Source organism: Camelus dromedarius, chromosome 1 (genome assembly GCF_036321535.1).
Source record: "Camelus dromedarius isolate mCamDro1 chromosome 1, mCamDro1.pat, whole genome shotgun sequence".
In the NCBI taxonomy this organism is placed as follows: Eukaryota; Metazoa; Chordata; class Mammalia; order Artiodactyla; family Camelidae; genus Camelus; species Camelus dromedarius.
In genome coordinates, this window is record NC_087436.1 from 84,062,660 (window position 1) to 84,083,348 (window position 20,689).

Genomic DNA, 20,689 nt, shown 5'->3' on the forward strand with positions numbered 1-20,689 from the left:
TTTTAAAAGTGTGATTTCTTAACGGCAGGTAGGGTAAGCTGCGGCGCGTTAAAGAAGCCTGAAAGTAAACACACTCTCATTAACTAGTCTAATTGTCTAACCCAGCTCAGTCTCTAAGTCCCTAGTACTTTTACCTCCGTGTTAAGTGGATTTCCAGGCCACGGAGCTCTCATCGCGAGAACTCACGACATTAGCTTTAGGAGGAGGAGCGCTAGTGAGCCAACTGACAAATGACTGCTCTCAGGTTGTCCCGAGCTTTCCTCCAGTAATTAACGCGACTCTGGGGCCTCAGTGCGCGTGCGAACAGGTGGCTCCACCCCTTTGCCCGCTTTAGCGTTTCTCATGCTTCCCGCGCGTCTCACTCCTAGGCTGTTCTGCAGGGTCCTGTGGCGATCCGCTCTCATAGTAAAGCGCCATGAACTCCCGGAGAAGCTCACGAGAGAAGATGCGCGGACGGCTGCTCCCAGCACCCATCGGGTCTGGGTCGTGGGCCTCCCCGTGGCCCGACAGCGACTGGGGGTTACGAAGGAAGGGCTGACATGGAGAAGCATTTTCTGTTCCCCGAGTACGTCCCGGAGCCGGCTCCCGCACTGAGCCTCCAAGACCAGCTGCGGAAGCTGCAGCAGCAGCAGCAGGAGGAGAAGGAGCGACAGATGCAACAGGGCAGGAGGAGCAGGGACAGCAGACGTTAAGTGCACCTGGTCGTGGGGCATCCGGACTCGACGGTGCAGCTCAGCCTCCTGAACTGTTTAGGTTTCGTGGAGGAGCTGCACAGGCAGACCGCGGACTGGAGCGGAAGGTGTGCCAGCGCTGCTGGCGGCTGATTCATCACCGGCGCGCCCTGCGTCTGCAGATGAGCCGCGAGCGGTACCTGGAGCTGGTGAGGGCCGCGCTGCGGCGGGCCGAGCCCTCCCTGGTACTCTACATGGTGGACCTCCTCGATCTGCCGGACAACCTGCTGCCTCACCTGCCCGCGTTGGTGGGCCCCAAGCAGCTGATCGTGCTAGGAAACAAGGTGGACCTCCTGCCCCAGGATACTGCTGGTTACCGGCAACGGCTCCAGGAGCGACTGTGGGACGACTGTGCCCGCGCCGGGATCCTGCCGCCCCCTGGCTACCGAGGGCCACAACACCCGAGCAGGGACCGGCCTCGGGACGCGGCGAATAATGTGAATCCTTCGACCAAAGTCCCGCACAGTGCTCAGGGACATGCGGCTCATCAGCGCCAAGACTGGCTATGGAGTCGAAGAATTGATCTCCGTGCTCCAGCGCTCCTGGCGCTACCGCGGCGCCGCCTGCTTGGTTGGCGCCAACAACGCTAGCAAGACCACTCTCTGCAACACGCTCCTGGAGTCCGATTACTGCATCGCCAAGGGTGCTGAGGCTATCGACAGGGCTACCGATTCCCCTTGGCCTGGTGAGTTTTAGGACTCTCATCCCCTTTGTTTTCTGAGGTGGAAGTCTCATTATGGTTCAGGCACGTAGTACTGTATCCTTCCTTAATGTCCACTAGAGGCTAGCAGAAGTCTTTCCTTTTAAAGGAAAAACTACTTTGGTCACATCTCTCTTTCGTGGCAGTTTAGTGCTTGGAAATTCAGTATTTGTTGTGGTAACTTTCCAATAGAAATAATTGAGTCCTTCTACGTTCCAGTCACTGTTCTGGCTGTATAGATGAACCAGGGGACACAGGAAGTTCCTGCTCTCTTGGAGGTTTCCCTTGTAGCTTTAGTTCTTTGCATGTTTCTCCAGAAAGTCCTTCATTTACTTTCTAAGCCTCTGTCCACCCCTCAGTCTTACCCCTTATGGCTTCAGTTTACTCATAAGAATACTAAACAGATTTAACATTGGAATAATTCACTAAGGCAATGTGATGTGTGGCTTTGTTGAGAAGAAATGTCAACTTTGTGACTTTAAGACACATCTATAGTAATTGTAAAATGGGTTCTTCTATAACCCTGTTTGTCTTTAACAGCTGGCAAAACTAACTACTTCGTTTGTTCCTTTGAAACCAGTCCTTAACTTTGAAAAGCTGTTTTTCCTGTAGCGGACTTAGGTTGAATTATACGCAGAAGTGCTTTAATACCAGTTAGTAGTACGGGGAAAATAGAAAGAAATCAGGCCTACAGATTTGGGATTCAACTCCTAGTTAATTAAGCCTGTGAGCCAGTCTCTGATCCTGTTTCCTAGTCTGTAAAGTAGGAATAATTTTGTAGAGAGCTGTCATGAAAGCTGAGTGAAATAACCACAGTACCCAAGATAGTGTAGCTCCTCCTAAATGTTAAGTTTCCTCTCCTTATTCTCTTTTCTTATACAATGTTTATAACAACGTATTTATTCTTTGCTGCTTCAAGTGCTATATTAAAACCTTCTCAAGTTTCCTATTTGTAATCCAACTCCTTACAGAATGTTTCAAAGGCAAAGAAGGCTTTAACAAGATGCAACTGAAGCGGTAGAATGGCAGGAACAAAATCAACTTACTCTCTTGAAAAAACATGGTTATGTAGTAGGTAAGCGCCTTCTATAGGAAACCTCTTGTTGGGTCTCTGCTAATATTCTGGGCTAGCCAGTTTTGGAGGGAGAAATTACTTAGTCATTTGGGAACATAGAGGTCCTTTAGAGGCAAGGCTGTTTGGAAACCCAGAGTTCATTGTGATGAGAAAATTGATACAGTAGATGCATGGAGAAATTAGGAAAGGAAACATGAATAACTGCTCATCTGGCCACTGTCAGCAGTAGAAATATTTTCACTAAGATACTAGCCATCTCCTTGCAAACCAGTATAGGTCTTTGATCTATTGCAGCTTTAAAGTAGATTGCCCTCCTTTCCTTGGTACCTCTTTTCATCTTCCTTTACTAAAAACAGTTTGATTTCCAACACTACCCACCCCTACATCCCCAACCTGAGCAATGTGCACAGCCAGCCACACACTTAATCATTAAAAGAGTCTGACTCCCACTGCCTTTGGAAATAAAGTATCATTGTAGTCTCATTCCATACTCCATACTTAGTAATTTGTTTGAGGCAAACATAAGAATTATATATCTTGAGTCAAAAGCTTTAAAGGAGAGACTACTAGCTTCAATATAAATTATTCTAGGAAGAATTAAAAGAACATTCTTGTATTCAGAAGGATGAAGCTTCTTTGAGTTTGATACTGATTCACTTGCCTCTGACATGGGAAACCAACTTGTTATGGTTGGAGATAAATCCACCAAACGAGTAGAATTAACCCCACAAGATGGGAAAGATGCCTACTGGTTTTACGACACCCCTGGAATTACAAAAGAAAATTGTGTATGTTTTTGATGTCTTTTAGAAACAATAACTTTCAGTTGCAAGTCTGTCTTAATTGGCAGAAAAGGAGGTATACTTTCATTTTAAACTAAATTCTGATTTCACTAATTAAAACAGCTCAGGGTTCAAGGAAAACCTATATGCCATCAAGTTCTATATGCCATTTGGTAGGCTTTACTGCTGATAACCTACTTATATCTTTGTGGTTTCCTTAGTGAGGGAGACATTTACAGAATCCTAGATTTTGGAGGTTGAAAGAAATCGTATCACTGCATCCGGTCACCTGTTTCATGCTTGAATTCCCTCTGTAACATATCCATCAAGAGGTGCACCCAGCTTGAACTGAAGTAAGGCATGACACATTCAGCTGAAGCAGTGTCACCACACCTTCCAAGGTCACCCCTTTGGTCTCTGACCTGCTCTTTGTGTTGAGCTGAGCAGTCTCCCTGTCACTTGTCTTGTTCCCCAAAGCTGTACAGAACAAATGTAATGCCTCTTTCCTTTGGCAGACTTTGAAGTATTTTAAAGTATAATGTCCTCTCTCTCCTTCATTCTACTCTTTTCTTCTCTTTCACTGGTTCATCCAGCAAAGATGGAATACTTACTGTGCTGATGTAATCCAGACAATTTGTCTTCGTTTCCTGTAGCTCTTCTCTCTGAAAGGCTAGTGATGAACACAGGCCCCTTGTCACAATGATTTCTAATTTGTTTTTGTTCTTAAAGTATGACATAAACAACTAAATTTCTTGTATAAGTGCCTCAGATGAGCCTAATTTGGAATAGGATTAGTTCTACCTATCTTGTTTTTACACATCTTTTTAATCCAATTGCAGAATCTCCTGGGAAACTTTGATTTTATCTTCAATTCAGCCTATATCCTACATGCTCATTAAATCTCACAACCTTTTATTCATTTGCAGTTTGGATCATCATCCAAGTCATCAGTTGAGTCAAGTGTGCATTTAGGACGCAGCCTTACAACAGATCCATTAATCAGCTTCCTCTGAATCTGGTTACTGACCAGGTTCTAATGTACCTAATCGTCTGTGTATGGCTCTGTGAAACAACATTAGATTCTTAAGAATTTTTCCTCCCTTTGCCATCAGAATCACTTATAGTTTCATTCTTCGAATTGTATCCCATCTGGTGTCCCCATATAGGTCTTTTAACCTTCTTTGCCCTCTACAACAATTGTTTGTGTCCAGTCTTTTCTTCTTTAGCAATACAGAACTTCAGAGCAACTGCACTGCTTCCTAGTAATGTTCTATCACTTTAACTTCACCAATTCATTCTTTCCTTTAGACTCAGGTCAGGGATAGCAGTTACTTGGTCATGTGTACTCTCTTGTCAATTAGTCAGAAAGGCAAGAACCCAGCAGTGAGACCTGCAAGGTTTTAGATATAAAAGTTCTTTCAGGCAATAGGATTCAGTGCCAGTTTATTGATCTATTTATTTGATGCCTTCAACCAGTGTTTCCCAAACTGAACCAAATTATTAGGGTCTCTGGTATAAAAGACTTAAAAGGTTTCTTTACTGCAGGTGGCTTTTAATATGCTTTGTCAAACATAAATACTGAGAAAAACTACTTGCAGCCCCCTTATGTATTTTTTGTGAGCCTCACTGAATATCACACATTTTTTAATCTTTAATTTTAATTAATAAAATAATTTTATTTTCTCGTGAGAAGCAAGTGCTCAAAAGTTTATCTGTTTGTTTGCTTTTACTGTCTCTATTTTTTAATCAGATTTTTATTCCTTAAATCTTAGCAGAATCTTGTACTGCCTAGCTTTCCTTTCTATTTTCTCTAGTCTCTTTAGGAGCTCTTTATCCTTAGAAGCCGCAGGATTCATAACTTTCTCTCTCTCTCTCTCTCTTTTGTGCTGAGTATTTGGGAGAAATAAGGAAACCAAAGACTGGAATTTAGAAAAGGTTCTTCAAGCTCTTTACTTGCTCATAGAAGGGGATGATCATTTTGCACCTAATGCATGCATACTTGCCACTAGAATAGAATGTAGGACATTGCCTGACTGTTAGCTGAAAACTGCTGCTCCCCAGAAGCCTTTGATGGAGACAACATGTTTTCTAGCTTGCAAATGAATCATCAGTACTTTCAGTTCACACAAAATTTGACAGAATTTGGGGGATGCTGCTGTCTCACACTCCTATAAAGTTATATTGCCATTATTCAAGATTAAGTTGTAAAACAGAGTAGAGCCATTTGTAAAATGATTCATTTAAGCAGAAAGAATATATGAATTTTATGTGCAGCAAAATCTGAATTATATACTTTGCTTTATTGTGAAATCTGGAATATTTTATCATCACTTTTTATCTTAAAGGTAAATCACAATATATCATATGTTCATTGAAAGTAATTCTTTTAAAAATTTGCCCTTTGCTTTACAGATTTTAAATCATAACAGAAAAAGAAGTAAATATTGTTTTGCCAACACACTCCATTGTTCCAAGAACTTTTGTGCTTAAACCAGGAATGGTTCTATATTTGGGTACCACAGGCCATATAGATTTTCTGCAGGTGAGGAAAGTCTGTACCACTAAAAAATGACTTAGTATTGGGATTTACTTTAAGGAAGCAGATAGATGAACAAAACTGGCAAGATGTTGATAACTAGGTCTTCCCTTTGTAGGGCTGATATACTGTTCTTTTGTGTGTGTGTGTGTGTGTGTGTGTGTGTGTGTGTGTGTGTGTGTGTTTGAAAACGTCTGTAATAAAAACTTAGGAAAAGGAAATGGGAAAAAAAAAGTACTAGGTATTAAAACCTGTATTTTCAATAGGAGGTTGAGTGCCCCATACACCTTGGCATTAAGAAAAGATACTTTCTGTCTCCTGTGGTATTGTTTTCCATGGAAGTCAGAGGTCACAAGTTTAGGTACAGAGCTTATATGCATTAATTCAATTCTACACTTTTTATATCCCATGCTATGTATACTTTTATGTATTTTTTTTGTTTGGTATTCATTTACATAGCATCATTCAGGGATTTTAGAATATCTGTAGAATTGATTCCTGTTTTGCCAAAGTGAGGAGAAAAAGGAAAATGAAACATGGATATGTCCAACAGCACTGAATGTAATTTGCAGGCCATTGCCTAGAACAACTTCTTGGGTTTGTGTGGGTTTATAATTTGTTGGAAATTTGGCCTTACACACTTAAATCCTGTATGTATTCCCTTAGAGCTCATAGAATGTTAATATTATAAACCTAACTTTATACAGGGACAGTTAAAGTAGACAATATTTCCTTTTCCTTTTTATAACAGAAGCTGTTGTGGTTGTTTTTGTTTTTGTGTTTTTATTAAGTATCAGGAAGCCAATTAAAGGCATAGTTCGATGGACAGATGAAATGCACTGCTTCTGCCATATTTTGCCCCCCCCCCTTTTTTTTAGGCATTACTTTTATTACAGCTGCCATATCAGTATTTTTTTAAACACTTTTTTATTGAGTCATAGTCATTTTACAATGCCATATCAGTATTTTAAAAGGGAGTTTGATTTTTTTCAAATTGTACCTTGTAATGTACTAATTTTACAAGTTTTCCATTGTTTAAAATAAGTTCTTTCTTCCTTTCTTAAGGGAAATCAGTCAGCTTGGTTTATAGCTGTGGCTTCAGACTTCTTCCCATGCACATTACTTCCTTGGACAAGGCAGATACTCTGTATCAGAAGCGGGCGGGTCATACATTACTCAAGGTGAGAGGACAGGCTTTGACAGTTGCACAGTTAGGTTAACGTCCCCTGTGATAGTCCCACAGCCCTGTTAAGAAAGCCTTTGTTGGACAGAACCAACTTTGTTATACCATCAGCTAGCTCTCCCCTGACCTTGTTCACCTTGAGGATTTTGGCTATAAAGTGAGGTGGACTCTTACAAGAAAAGGGATGTTGGATTGGACTGATCCTGGAATAGTGACAGAGCTGGATTTTCTCTAGGTGACACTATCCAGTATGGTATCCATATGTGGCTATTTAAATAAACTGATTAAAAGTAAATAAAATTTAAAATTCAATTCTTCTGTTGTAGTGGCCACTTTTCAACTGCCCAGCAGCCACGTCACTGGAGAAAGTTGTATTGGATAGTGCTGAGTGAAGAGAAGTTACAGGTATTCTCACAACTTGGGGTGCTGCTGGCATCTAGAGGGGGAAGCCAGAGAGGATGCTGACCATCCTGCAGTGCACAGGACAGCCCCCACAGCCAAGACTTACCAGGTGCAAGACGTCAGAAGTGCCAAAATTGAGCAGCCATCGTTGGGGTGGAAAAGCTCTCCGCCCAGGTTCTTAATCCCAGACACAGAGTTTCGCACCTCTTCTCTCCTGCTCTGCTTGTTCCTAACTTCAGCCCATGAGTAGTGCGTTAAAATTTCTCCAATCTTAGAAAGACAAGCATCGTATGATTGCATTATATGTATTTAAAAAAAAAAAGATACAAATGAGCTCATTTAGAAACCACAAATAGACTCATAGACAGAGAAAACAAACTATGGTTACCAAAGGGGAAAAGGGCTGGGGGGAGGGACAAATTAGGAATTTGGGATTAACAGATACACACTTACTATATATTAAAATGGATAAACAACAAGGACCTACTGTATAGCACAGGAAACTATATTCAATATCTTGTAATAATCTATAATGGAAAAGAATCCAAAAAGTATATATATATATGTATAACTGAATCACTTTGCTGTACACCTGAAACTGACATATCATAAATAAATAGTTTGTCTGCATAATACTGTAATTGATCTAAAATACAGTTATCTGTTAAATGAAATGTTAACTATTAGTCTCTCTGGTTACTAGGATTTGAGATAGTTTTTATTTTCGTGTATATGAATATTTTCCAAATTTTCCTCAAGAAACATACTGATTATATAATTGGTAGCAATAAACGTTATTTCACATGATTAAAAAAAATCTTCTGTGACCTTTAAAAAAACAAAACAAAACTCAGTGTTCTGCTCATTCCTTCTCTTCACAATCTAGCTTATTCCTGCTCCTCACATCCCATCCTCTGCAGTCTGTGTTTGGCCCTTTCTGTGCCACTGAAATTGTTCTTACTAAGTTCTCCATAGACTGAGTGGGGACTGTTCAGCTCTAACCAGACATGCTGTAGACACTGTTGGCTAGTGTATAACAGTTAAGATCATTGGAACCACTGGGTTCAAATCCCGCTCTGCTCCACCACTTAACAAAGCTGTGTGACTTTAGGCAAGTTTCCTTCACCTCTGTCCCTTGTACCTATGTCACAAGGTTGTGGAGAAGATTAAGTTCCAGGGCACTGTTGTAACTGCTATGTAAGTATCTCTGATGATGATGATGGGACGTATTTACTGCAAAAATAGCAGGTGCATCCAGTGCAGAGGTGATTTACCATTAACTAATGCTCATGCAACCAAAAATAAGTCAACATGCAAAATATACACACACCCTTCAATGAGGATAAAATCAACCTGACTTGAGGAGTAAATGCTGCTTTCTCTCTGGATTTCCTAAGGAAGCCAGAGTGAAATTAAAACTCTTTTGAAATAACTGCCCTAAAGTTAATACTCCAGAGACATGCAGGAGTTGCAGAGTAGTGAGCATATAAATGTAAGGAGCAATAAAGGATCTGTCCATTTTTCTACACTAAAAGACCTTAGTTCTGTTAGATTTGTTTTCTTTTTGGGTAAAACAATAACATACAAGTTGAAATGCAGATTGAGATTTCTAGGAAAGGAAACAGCCTTAATTTGTTTGGCTCTCATAAAAATGAACACTGTGGTGGTCTACCCTCATGCATCTATGTAGTTTTCAAAATGGACATCCCTGATACTTCTCAAAACAAGAATCCCAGGCTTCTCTCCCTCCCAGTGTAAACACAAATGGTTTCTTGGGCTGCTCTGAAACTCATTCTTGCCTCCTAGTTTTCTTACCCATCTCCTAAGTCCAAGTCTGTCCTGCCTCCTAATATCCCTGAATCCAGCCTTGCACTTTAAGCAAGCTGCTTACACTAGGCTGTTTTTGATCCTTATTTTCTCAGCTTCCAGTTTTTACTGCCCTCCTCCTACCCTACCCCACTAGAGCTGTGGTTCGCAACCAGGGTTGACTCTTAGCCCAAGGGGCCATCTGGCAAAGCCTGGAGACACTTTTGGTTTCATAATTTAAGGGATGCTGAGCAGAAGCTCCTAAAATTTGTGCAATGCACAGGACAGCCTCCCCCTGACAAAGAATTATTCAGCCAAAAATGTCAACAGTATTGAGGTTGAGAAGCCCTGAACTAGGGAGATTTTTCCAAAATACGAAACAAGTCACAGTATTCTTTTCTTATCCTTACTTCTTTCCTACTTAAAATTCCTTGGTAGCTCCACAGTACTGAGAGAAGTCTCATAACTAATACACGTGTGCACACACACCCCCACAAATTAAACTACAGTTCCCTGAACTCATCTTCTTTTCAGTCTTGGTGTCTGTACATGATTCTAACCCAGAATACCTTTCCACTGAGTAACTTCAACCTGTTTTTCAAAATACTGCTCTTCATCACTGTTTTCCTTGACTGAAACACTTATTACTTCTTCCTCCACAACCATAGTATTTAATAGATGTCTCATTGCATTTCGTACCTTGTAATTTGTTTACATGTTATTTCCAGCTTCTGATCTATTTGGGAGCAGAAGCCATATTGTAACATCTGTCTTGGTGTCCTTACTGTAAAACAGAGAGATCTGTTAATAAATAGGTAAATTATTATCCAGTTACTTCCAATCCATGGAAACACCTGTAAATAGAAACTGAATCTTATCCATTATACATGGACCCTTGACTTGTAATGAGGTGGGGATTAATCTCAGTCCAGCCAGGCCCTTAAGAGCTAAGGTATTTGAAAGGGTGTTGCCTTAATTGCCCAATATTATGTCTGTAGAGCTGTAAAAATAGCTAATAAAGGAAGATTCTGTTATCTGGAAGTTACCACCAGATGGATGCCCACATGGGGGGCCTTGACACTGGGAGTGTTTGGGGTTTTTTGTTTTTTGATTTTGATTTTGAGAGGGGAGGAGGTAATTAGGTTTCTTTTCTTTCTTTTTTTTTTTTAACTATAGGTACTGGGGATTGAACCCAGGACCTCATGCATGCATGCTAAGCACACGTATTACCACTGAGCTGTATCCTCCCACTGGGAGTGTTTGAAATGTTTAAATGTTAAACAGTTTAATGTTTAAAAAGATTTTATTCTTGATACCTTCCCAGAATTATCTTATCAGTGCTTTACTTAGAGTTATGAGGTGTTTAATGTGAACTTCCAAATATCTTCATTTTCTCCTCATGGAAAGAATGGCAGGATTTCCTCCTCTTGTTGCTGAAGACATTACATTAGACGAAGGACCTGGGGAATCTGAAGCAGTGGCTGATACCAAGTTCTCCTCTGCAGGTAATTTTACACCAAGCACTTTTTAAAAGGAAAATAAAGTAGCCTTACTAACTTATAGTACATTTTTATACAAATGTACCTTAAATGACATAGCAGAGTATTTTAAGAAATACATAGTAGTTTATTCATAAGATGCAAGCTACTCTGAAAATAAATTTGTACCTTTTCACAAATGCATTGTATGTTTTAAAAAAAAAATGAGTGAAAGACAACAGCAGCCTCCTTTGGGTCTCCATTCTGAGCTGTGTTTGGTGTTTTTGGTAAGGTGGTTGCAAACAGCATTTGTGCTCTGCCCTGTGCCTGCATAGGCTGGGTCACAGTAACGCCTCAGTTTAAAGACAGACTGCACCTCTGAGGCTATACACCTCAAGGAACAGTACTGACGGTCCGGCCCCCGCTCTTACCACATATCGTCAACATCACAGGAGAGCGCATCCCAAGAAGCGCGGCCTATAAAACCAAGAAGCCTCCTTCCCTTGTGTACAATCTGCAGAAAAAGAAAAGAAGATAAATATACGAAGCTGACCTTGTTCACATTGAAGATTAACCATATAGAACATACTACGTACGTTGAATTTTGTTAAATATCACCGTAATAAAGCAACCCCCACCTTCCCCTTTTTAAACTACTCTGGATGATGCCTCTCTTTAAAGTACTGAATTTCTAAACACAAGCTGCTTTTTTGTATAGTGCATATATGTGTTTGTCTGTGACCCAAATATACCTAGCAGAACTCTAAAAAGGAGTTCTGCTACATTCGGATTTCTCCCGCTACTTTTTTTTTTTTTTTTACTATTATTATTTTTTAATAGACTTTATTCTTTTAGATCAGTTTCAGGTTCACAACAAAATTGAGTAGAAAATACAGAGTTTGCACATAGCGAACCCCATCCACACATATATACTCCCCTACCCTCAACATCCCTCATCAGTGTGGCATATTTGGTACAATTGATGAACCAACATGGGCACGTTATTATCAACCGAAGTCCATAGTTTACATTAGGGTTCACTCTTGATGTACTTCCGCTACTATTTTTAACTGAGACCAGATGGCATTTCTTATTTGGAGTCTAGTTGAGAGAGCAACTTAGCAGTTAGCATATGAAAGAATTGGCAGAAAAGCAGTTTTTCCAAAATACATTGGCTTAAATGAGATAGAATTAAGTGGCTTTGCTTCATGAAGTCACCTCAGGACCCAACAGGGGGAGCACTCCATGGCTTCCATCTCTGGCTCCACGGTGGTTGCTCAAGTTGTCATGTTTTGCAGCAAGTGGAAAGAGGAGAAGAGAATGAAGAGCACACAGCTCCCCTGTTTAAAAGAAGGGGGAAGCTGGAAGTTGCAGACATGACATCATCCATTGGTCAAGAGTTACATGGCCACAAGCCCCACAGGGAAGCTAGGGGAGTGGAGGGAAATGAGGATTTCAGATTTTTATTAAGAAGGGGCGAATAGATGATGGAGAACAATTAGAAGTTTACCTTACATAATCTAAAAGTACCTGAAAATCTTAAGACAAAAAAGGATTCAAGTTACATCTTCCTGAAATCTGAAGTCTATTCTCCAAGTATCAGAACACTAACCATTTTATCAACATTTGCCTGTAAACATGGCATAACGTTACGTCAGTCAGAAAATTGTGCTCTACACTGGAATTTGACACAACATTGTAAAATGATTATAAATCAATAAAAATTGTTAAAAAAAAGTTACATCAGTCACAAATCTTTTCATTTAGATACTCCTAGTTGAGTAAGTGGCACTATACCGTGGTACAATGAACAATTAATGAGTCAAGTCCCAGATCTCATTGTTGAGATAAATGCTTATAAAGTAAACTGGCCTGAAACGCAGATCCAGAAGCAACCTGTAGACTCAGGTTTAGCATGAACTGCTTGACAGTCCCTTGTTCTCTGTCACTGTGTACACTCTGGCCTCACTCAGTCACTCATCTTAGAATAAAGGGTTAATATTTTCATATGCAACTTGTGAAAACTTTGTAGATCTCACTTCCATCATGTTTCAAGGTGAAGACTATTGGTATCTTGGGGAAGGTAGTTCTTTGTGTATAAATTACATGTAAGTTTCTAGTATTCTTCATCCCTAGACACTAAATGCCAGTAGCAACTCTCCTGCCCCATCCCTCATTGCGACAATTGAGACATATCCCTGAAGTTTCCATACCCACCCTCTATAATCGGTGGCCTCCTAAGTAGGGAAAATTCACTGGTAGTTGATATATAGTTGTTTATTTTGGACAGAAATACCATTATTTTTACAAATTAAAATTGTGGCCATTATATTTCTATCTTCTGTTTACTGGAGCTTAGACCTAAATCTTTAGATTAAAATGAAGAAAATAAGGTAAACTTGGCATTTATGGAGAAATTCAGAACCCAAAAACGAATGTTGTCTCTACTCTGATAACTTATTAATATGTATATTAGAAGGCAAATCAGTTCTCCTTCCTTATCTTATCCTTAGGCTTTTTGGCCTCTTGACTAGCAAAAATTCAGTTTTTAAACATTCATAATTTATATTCTTAAAACTCTTTTACCTCTAAAATTTAATGGCTTTGTTTTATAAAGCTTGACTGAAGCATATCTAAAAATGTTCCAAGGTATATTGCTAGGAATTTCAAATAGTGCAATTTACTAAGTAAGTTTCAGTTTTCCTGGTTATATTAATGTCTTTGGGTTTTAATTTTCTCATCTATAAAATGAGGGAATAACACTAGATATTTCTCAATCCTAATGTTTCATGATTCTCAGCAAAAACAGGCAAGAAAGCCAGGTAAAGGGTGGTTACAGTACCTCAGACCGAAGAAGACTCTCTGTGCATAGACAGTGGAGAACCACCACTAGGATCTGCTATTAATTTACTCCACATTGGGCCAACCTAATGCAGCCCAGGATCGGGGCTGGTCTATCCAACTGGTCAACAGTGGATTTTGCAGTAAGAAAGTTTTTTTTTTACTGTGTTGGTTTCTAACCTTAAGTAAGTTTATGGATACTTCTTAATCCATTAATCTTAGTTTGAAGACTGCGCTTGATCCCTATCATTTACACTATGGCAGCAGGAATTACTAAAGTGGAGAAATTAATGGCAATGTGTCAGCACAGCCCCCTCACTGCCACAAAACAGAGGTTGTTTTGAGGGGCTAGAAAACCATTAAGCAAGTTTATAATAGTTTGTTTACTTGGATCTGCACCCTTGTGGTGTTCAGAATGTCACTGCTTTTGTATTCGTGATACATAAAGTAAGATTCATCAAAGGGCTTTTTGACTTCTGTGACATTAAATGCAGTTTTATTCATAAAAGTTCCATCATATCTCTTTCCCTCTCTTTAAAACAGCATTTTCTTCAACATTAGAGACAAAGTGAAGTTTAACATAGATCTTGTATTTTTTATCACTACAAAAGGCGAGCCCTACCAATCATTAGGCCTTACCTGCGTAGTTCCCCAGAGTCTAAATTTGTTTATGTTACTTGTGACACTTCCCATGATAACCAAGAAGTGGAGTACAGATGCAATCATGTGTGCTTGTGTTTCCTGATCATTCAGACACTTCTTGCAAAATGGAGATCAAGGTGAGTTTCCTACAGATGACTAACTTGGAGCTCCAGCTGTGCCAGACATGGCAGAGTGGTTACTGCTCCACTGCATAGGCACCCAGCACTCAAGCTAAGGTGAGCTGTTTTGTAGACCAGCCTCTGATCATTTACCCTGGCTTCCCTCCCACTTGGCTCTGTCTCGTGGAACAATACAATCATTTCCACTCCTTCTCAGACTGTTCCATTTTCTCTTGGCTGCTCTCCTCTTCCCAGGGGGATTGTTTTCTCACAACTGTCAAAGAGTAATGTTTAAACAATAAAAAACAAGACTTCAGACTCATGTGAATTGAACAGATAGCACCTCTACTTGCTCTTAATGTCTCTGTCATGTTGTCTGCCCATTGATATCCTGTAGTGGCTGGGAAACAGCTGAAGATTAATATTCCAACACCATGTAGGAATGATGCCTCACTTTTTCCCTTCATGTCAAAGACCATCAATAGTCTCTCATTTAGTACCAGAGTTTCATGATCTAAACACTCCTAAGTCTAGAGCATACTTAATATACCCATCACTTGGATCTCAGGTTCCTGTTTTTCAGAAGCTTCCTTTCAGTTATTGGATAATTCTCAGAATTTACCTTCTGAGTAATCACCTAGTGGATGAGTTTCTTTGGTCTCAATAGTCTCACTGGTAGGTGCAATAGGTATGATATTAATCACAGACACTGTCAGTATCTCTGATCAGTAGTGTTGGTAAATTTGAGAAAACTGAGGCCACACACTCAAAAAAGACACGCATGTACTAGAGACCACATCATCAGGTGATTTTGAAAGTGAGTGACTGCTAAGATCTCTTCTATGTTTTCAGTAAGCGCCTGGAAAATAGCAGGTAATCATTGCATGAGTGAATGAATTAGAACAAGGGAGGTTTTTGTTTGGTTGGTTTTTACCTTCCCTGAAAAACAGCAAGAAAGCAGACTTAATTTGCTTAGTAACACTGACACCTTTCTCAAGTTTTTTCCTTTCCTGCCTAAAGGAAAGTATCTCAGGATAATTGTATTTCAGAATATTCATGGCTGCTGTAATCATACGGTAGCCCATATACCTTCTTTTTATTCCTTTACTTTCTTATAATAGTAGCTAGCCCTATTTGGCAGGTACAAGGGGCTGGGCACTGTTTTAAGCACTTTACATGTGTTACCTGAATCCTTAGAACAACCCCATGCAGGAGGTACATATGTTACTACTTCTATTTAGAGATGAGGAAGCCAAGGCACAAGTAACTTGCCCAGCATCACGCAACTAATGAGCAACAGAGCTTGATTCAAACAGACACAAGCCCCAGCACCCTGTGGGGCTGTTTAATTATACAGTAAAACTGACCGTTTTTTCTTTTCAATGTACAGTTTTATGAGTTTTAACATACGTATAGGTTCATTGAATAACAACCACAATCACAATGCAAAACGGTTCCACCAACACCCAGGTTTTCAACCACCGCACAATACTTCCTCTGTATACCAGAGCCCCTCCCAAGTCTAAAGGAAGGAACTTTTCAGCCTTACGAGGGAAACGTGTTATTTCAGAAAAGAAAGGCAACCTACTTTGAAGACCTGCAGAGGTAATGACACAATGTCCTTGGAGACACTGTCACTGCCTCTTAGTTCCCTTTCTAGCTTCCTTTGAATTCCCTCATATACAATTCCAGCCTGAGAATATTTCTCAAAGCCAGTATGTACGTGTGTGTACATGTGTGCGTGTGTCTGATGTGCTACATCCTTGCTGTCTTACTCCAGCAATGCTGCCCAAACCTAAACTAGGGTCCCAGGGTAATTTCCATGCTGTCTTACCATCTTAGGTAGTTTTAAATCAAATAAACCTGCTTTCATGGCCAGCTGGGAGTCTTTTCACATTGCTGGTGAGCTTTGCCAAGTACCACGGACAGATCACAGCATGGGTGGAGATCCTGACCCACAAAATTCTGATTAAGAAAATAGGAAATTACATACACAGTAAATTTGAAATGCAAACATCCAAAGAATTACACCATTAAACTATCTGAAAAAAGCTGTGATTCAAAATCCTGGCCCTATTAAGCGACAGAAAAACTGGAGGTCCCTATTTATTCACAAATCAAATAGCTTCAAAAACCAAATTTGAGACTCGCAGACATAGTAAACAATCTTATGGTTACCAGGGGGAAAAGGGGGTGGGAAGGGATAAATTTGGGGGTTAAATAAAGATTTGCAAATATTAACTACTATATATAGAAATAGATTTTAAAAAAACCAAGTTTCTTCTGTATAGCACAGGGAACTATACTCAGTATCTTATAATAACATTTAGTGAAAAAGTATATAAAAATGAATTGAATATATGTGTATGTATGACTGGGACATTATGCTGTACACCAGAGATTGACACATTGTACCTGACTATACTTCAATTAAAAATATATAAATAAATAAAATAGGGGGAAAAAATTTGGCGTGGACTTGTTTAAATGACTTGCCTTTTCTACTTGTATAGGAGTCCTCTTGTTTCCCGTTCCTTTTTGTATCTTACTTTCACTAAAATGGGATCCTGTTTGCCCAGTTAAAATCTTTTCAGTTATCTCTGTTTTCCTCAGCAATTAACGTCAGGCCTAAAATGATTCCTTAGAAACTCTGGTTAAATATTCAACAGGAAGGAAAATTAGAAAAATGGGTACTACTTTCCCTAAAATATCAGACAGAAGATGTATTTTATTGAAACACTAGCTAAAGAAAGTTATCTTTTTCTGTGCACAAGTAAGGCTATTAGGGAGAGGGAATTCTGAGGAATGTGTTGAAGATTTGTAACATGGGAATGTGGATGAGACTGTTCAACAAAGGAAAACAATGCTTAATGGTCCCATGCACCCACAAACTCCCCTGTTCAGCATGGCTTCAGTCTCTTCTACGTGTAGTTGCTCATTTGTCAATTGGAAATGCTTTTTTTAACTAGATTGAGGGCATAATTAGGTTTGTAGCCACATCTACTGCTGAGTAATTAACCACCCCAAAACTTAGTGGCTTGAGCTTACATTTGCTCCCACCCTTTAGTTTGGCAGTTTGATCTGGGGGTTCTTCTGCTCTATGGGGACATGCATTTGCATACCTCACTCCATGTCAGGAACTTCAGCTGGGATGTTCTTAGAGCTGGGAAACCTGGGTCTGTTTCCCTGGGTCACTCTCACCTATGATCTCCTCCTAAAGTAGGCCAGTTCAGGCTTGTGCACAAGGTGATCGCGCTCAGAAAGAGCATGAGAGTAGACACTGCAATGCCTCTGGAGAGTGGAGCTCAGAAATCACGCAGTGTCACTCTGCTGCACTGTATTGGTCAAAGAAAGTCGCAACAGCAGCACACATTCAAGCTGACTGCAAAGAATCTGTGGCCACTTTTGTCCACCACAAGGTCTCAGCATGTTCATCACCTTGAGGAAGATGCAAAATAACATGCTATGTGTTCTGACCCATATGAAGAGACTCCACTGTCTATTTATCAAATGAGAAAATTGATGCCGACTTCAATTTATTTCAAGAGTCAAGATACATAGAGCAGCTACATGACTGCAGAAACAAGGGAGCATCAAGCTGTTGAATTTTGATTTTATCATACATCTTTTAGGAATGGTTTGTTCTTAACTGTGTATGTCTTACACTTACATATTTAAAATGAGAAAAAACCCATTCAGATGCAAATCTAGGCTATCTCCTCTCCCATCCAAACAACCCTCAAGGAGTACTCAGACTAGCAGAAAGCTACCTCGGGAAGTCAGTTACCTGCATGGTCTTGTTAGAGGAGGTAGTGTGAACACAGGTATGAAGGACCTTAACATCTCTAAATAGCATCCTATCACTCTCCAAGGAGAAAGGAGGTTTTAGACAGAATCCAAACTGACAACACTGAGGCCCTACAAACCCTTCCTTTTCCTGATTCTACAACCAAGGGGAGGGGCGGAGTGACCTGGGATGGAAAAGTCCCTCTCCTCACATTGGCCACCTATCAGCATTTCTCCATCTCTGATGCCAAACAAGCAGACAGAAACCCACATGGGCACGTTTGTTGCTCTTACCACTTCCTGCTGTCTAGAGTGGACAGCCTGTTGCTGTGTGTCTCCACCACTCCTAGTGGATTCTGGGAGACCGGGAGACAGGTACCTGCTGCCAAGGGTCTGCAACTTGAGTGACATTCTAATAAACAGATTAGATGGGATAAATATCAGGGTGTACAATACAGCAGGCTCACAGGGCCCAAGAACCAAGGATGTTTTAAAGTAAATCCAGTTCTTACCTTTAAATGATGATACGTTCTGACGTTTTTAAATAGCTACCCACATAATGAATATCACGGTGTATCTAAAAATGCCAGCTTATGCTTTATGTCAGAACCAGGCATAAATGGAATCAGGGAACAACTGTTTTACACTAGTTTTCTTTCACCTCAAAAAGGTAAAATTAATCTGACTACTGGTGGTAAGCTTCTTATGGTCTTTAGTAAATATAAACTAGCTAGATGTTACAATATAGAGGGGGGCCTGTTTAAAGAGTGCCCTCTATATCATGTTAATGTAATTAATACATTAACTTAGGCTGAAATCCCTTTGACCACCATCCTAATTGCTTCTTGTATTTATTACAGCACACATTTCCCCACATAACATTCTTCACTTACTCTGAAAGGCACTGTGATGCAGACCTGCCACTTCCTACTTGTGTGACATCAGGCAATTTGTCTGTAGGAAGCAAAGTGGGAATAACAATCTACTTCTTCGGGATGTTGACAGGATTAAGCGTTAATGTGATGTGCTTAGAAGAGTGCCTGGTACTTACAAAAGGATTACTAACTGAAGGTCCTATGCTTGTTACTGGGCAAACTTGCCTGTCAGTATCTTTAAGCTGTGCTATATTTCATCAGAAAAATCTCTGTTATTCCATGCAAGTAAAACTCCTGCTGGATTCTCCACACTGGTCCACCAGACATGGCTAATTCCAGCAACCATTACAGCTTATGCTCTAGCAGGGACTTCTGTCTCATTAAATTGTAATCCCCTAATATACCAACATGTGGATAATTAATTCCCCTCAGTAATGTTAGCTGAGTGCCATGGGGCTAATCCCTACCCTATCAATGCTGAATGTTAAATGAACATGTTGTTCATCATTTAAGCAACACTAAATTAAACATCTTGAATATATACATCTTCTATGTCAAAAAAAAAAAAAAAAAAAACCTTCAACATAAAGAGTACAAGACCTGATTACTACAGCAAATCTGAAACAACTTCTATCTTAAGAACACAAGCATAAACATAACTGTAAGGTTATCAGGTATTATGGGTCCCCTGAACCACTCACTTCACATGGTGTCCACTCTCAAAGTAATTCCAGAATGTTAACCAATTTTGGCAATAATTAAAGTGATTAAATCATATATATCCATACAATGAAACATTATGCAATAGTTATAAAGAATGGGAAAGGTCCTAAATACTGACAAAGATCTCCAAATTCTACTCATTGCAGAATGTCAATAATTCCAGTTATGTAAAAAGCATAGAAATCAAGCATTAATACCATACACATAAGGAGGTAAAGAGTTAGTATCAAGCAATTAACAGTAGTTAATTCTCTAGCCATCATTCAAGAGTCCATAAATAACAAATGCTGGAGAGGCTGTGGAGAAAAGGGAACCCTACTACACTGCTGGTGGGAATGCAGTTTAGTGCAGCCACTGTGGAAAACAGTATGGAGATTCCTCAAAAGACTAGGAATAGACTTACCGTATGACCCAGGAATCCCGCTCCTGGGCATTTATCCAGAAGGAACCCTACTTCAAAAAGACACCCGCACTCCAATGTTCATAGCAGCACTATTTGCAATAGCCAAGAAATGGAAACAGCCTAAATGTCCATTGACAGATGACTGGATAAAGAAGAGGTGGTATATTTATACAATGGAATACAATTCAGCCATAAAAAATGACAACATTACGCCAATTGCAGCAACATGGATGTGACTGAAGAATGTCATTCTAAGTGAAGTAAGCCAGAAAGAGAAAGAAAAATACCGTATCATATGAGATCGCTCATATGTGGAATCTAAAAAAAAAAGAACATGAATACAAGAGAAACAGACTCACAGACATAGAATACAAACTTGTGGTTGCCAAGGGGGTGGGGGGTGGGAAGGGATAGATTGGGATTTCAAAATTTGTAGAGACTGACAGGCATATGTAGAATAGATAAACAAGATTATATTGTATAGCACAGGGAAATATATACAAGATCTTGTGGTAGCTCACAGTGAAAAAAAATGTGACAATGAATATATGTATGTTCATGTATAACTGAAAAATTGTGCTCTACACTGGAATTTGGCACAACATTG

The 20,689-nt window shown here is 39.9% G+C and overlaps 2 protein-coding genes across 6 annotated transcripts in view; one reads left to right on the plus strand and one right to left on the minus strand.

The window, feature by feature from the left end:
• Positions 1–258: 258 nt before the first annotated feature.
• LOC105091603 (nitric oxide-associated protein 1-like) lies at positions 259–7,450 on the plus strand. The gene is given in 4 exon segments (XM_064486399.1): positions 259–662; positions 665–1,183; positions 1,185–1,416; positions 7,334–7,450. Coding segments are annotated over 4 exon segments (930 nt in total). The 5' UTR covers positions 259–539; the 3' UTR covers positions 7,390–7,450.
• Positions 6,605–20,689, minus strand: part of LOC105091557 (RE1-silencing transcription factor) — a 36,933-nt gene continuing 22,848 nt past the window's right edge. For 3 of the 5 annotated variants that reach the window (XM_064486394.1, XM_064486395.1, XM_064486393.1), the window contains 3 exons: positions 11,125–11,207; positions 9,915–9,999; positions 6,605–7,679 (listed from right to left, as the gene is read on the minus strand). In XM_064486394.1, the coding sequence (XP_064342464.1) occupies positions 9,927–9,999; positions 11,125–11,207 (156 nt within the window). In that variant the 3' untranslated portion in view covers positions 6,605–7,679; positions 9,915–9,926. Of the gene's footprint in view, positions 7,680–9,914; positions 10,000–11,124; positions 11,208–11,864; positions 12,034–20,689 lie in introns of those variants that run through there. The other 2 variants (XR_010381131.1, XR_010381132.1) reach the window with 2 other exon arrangements.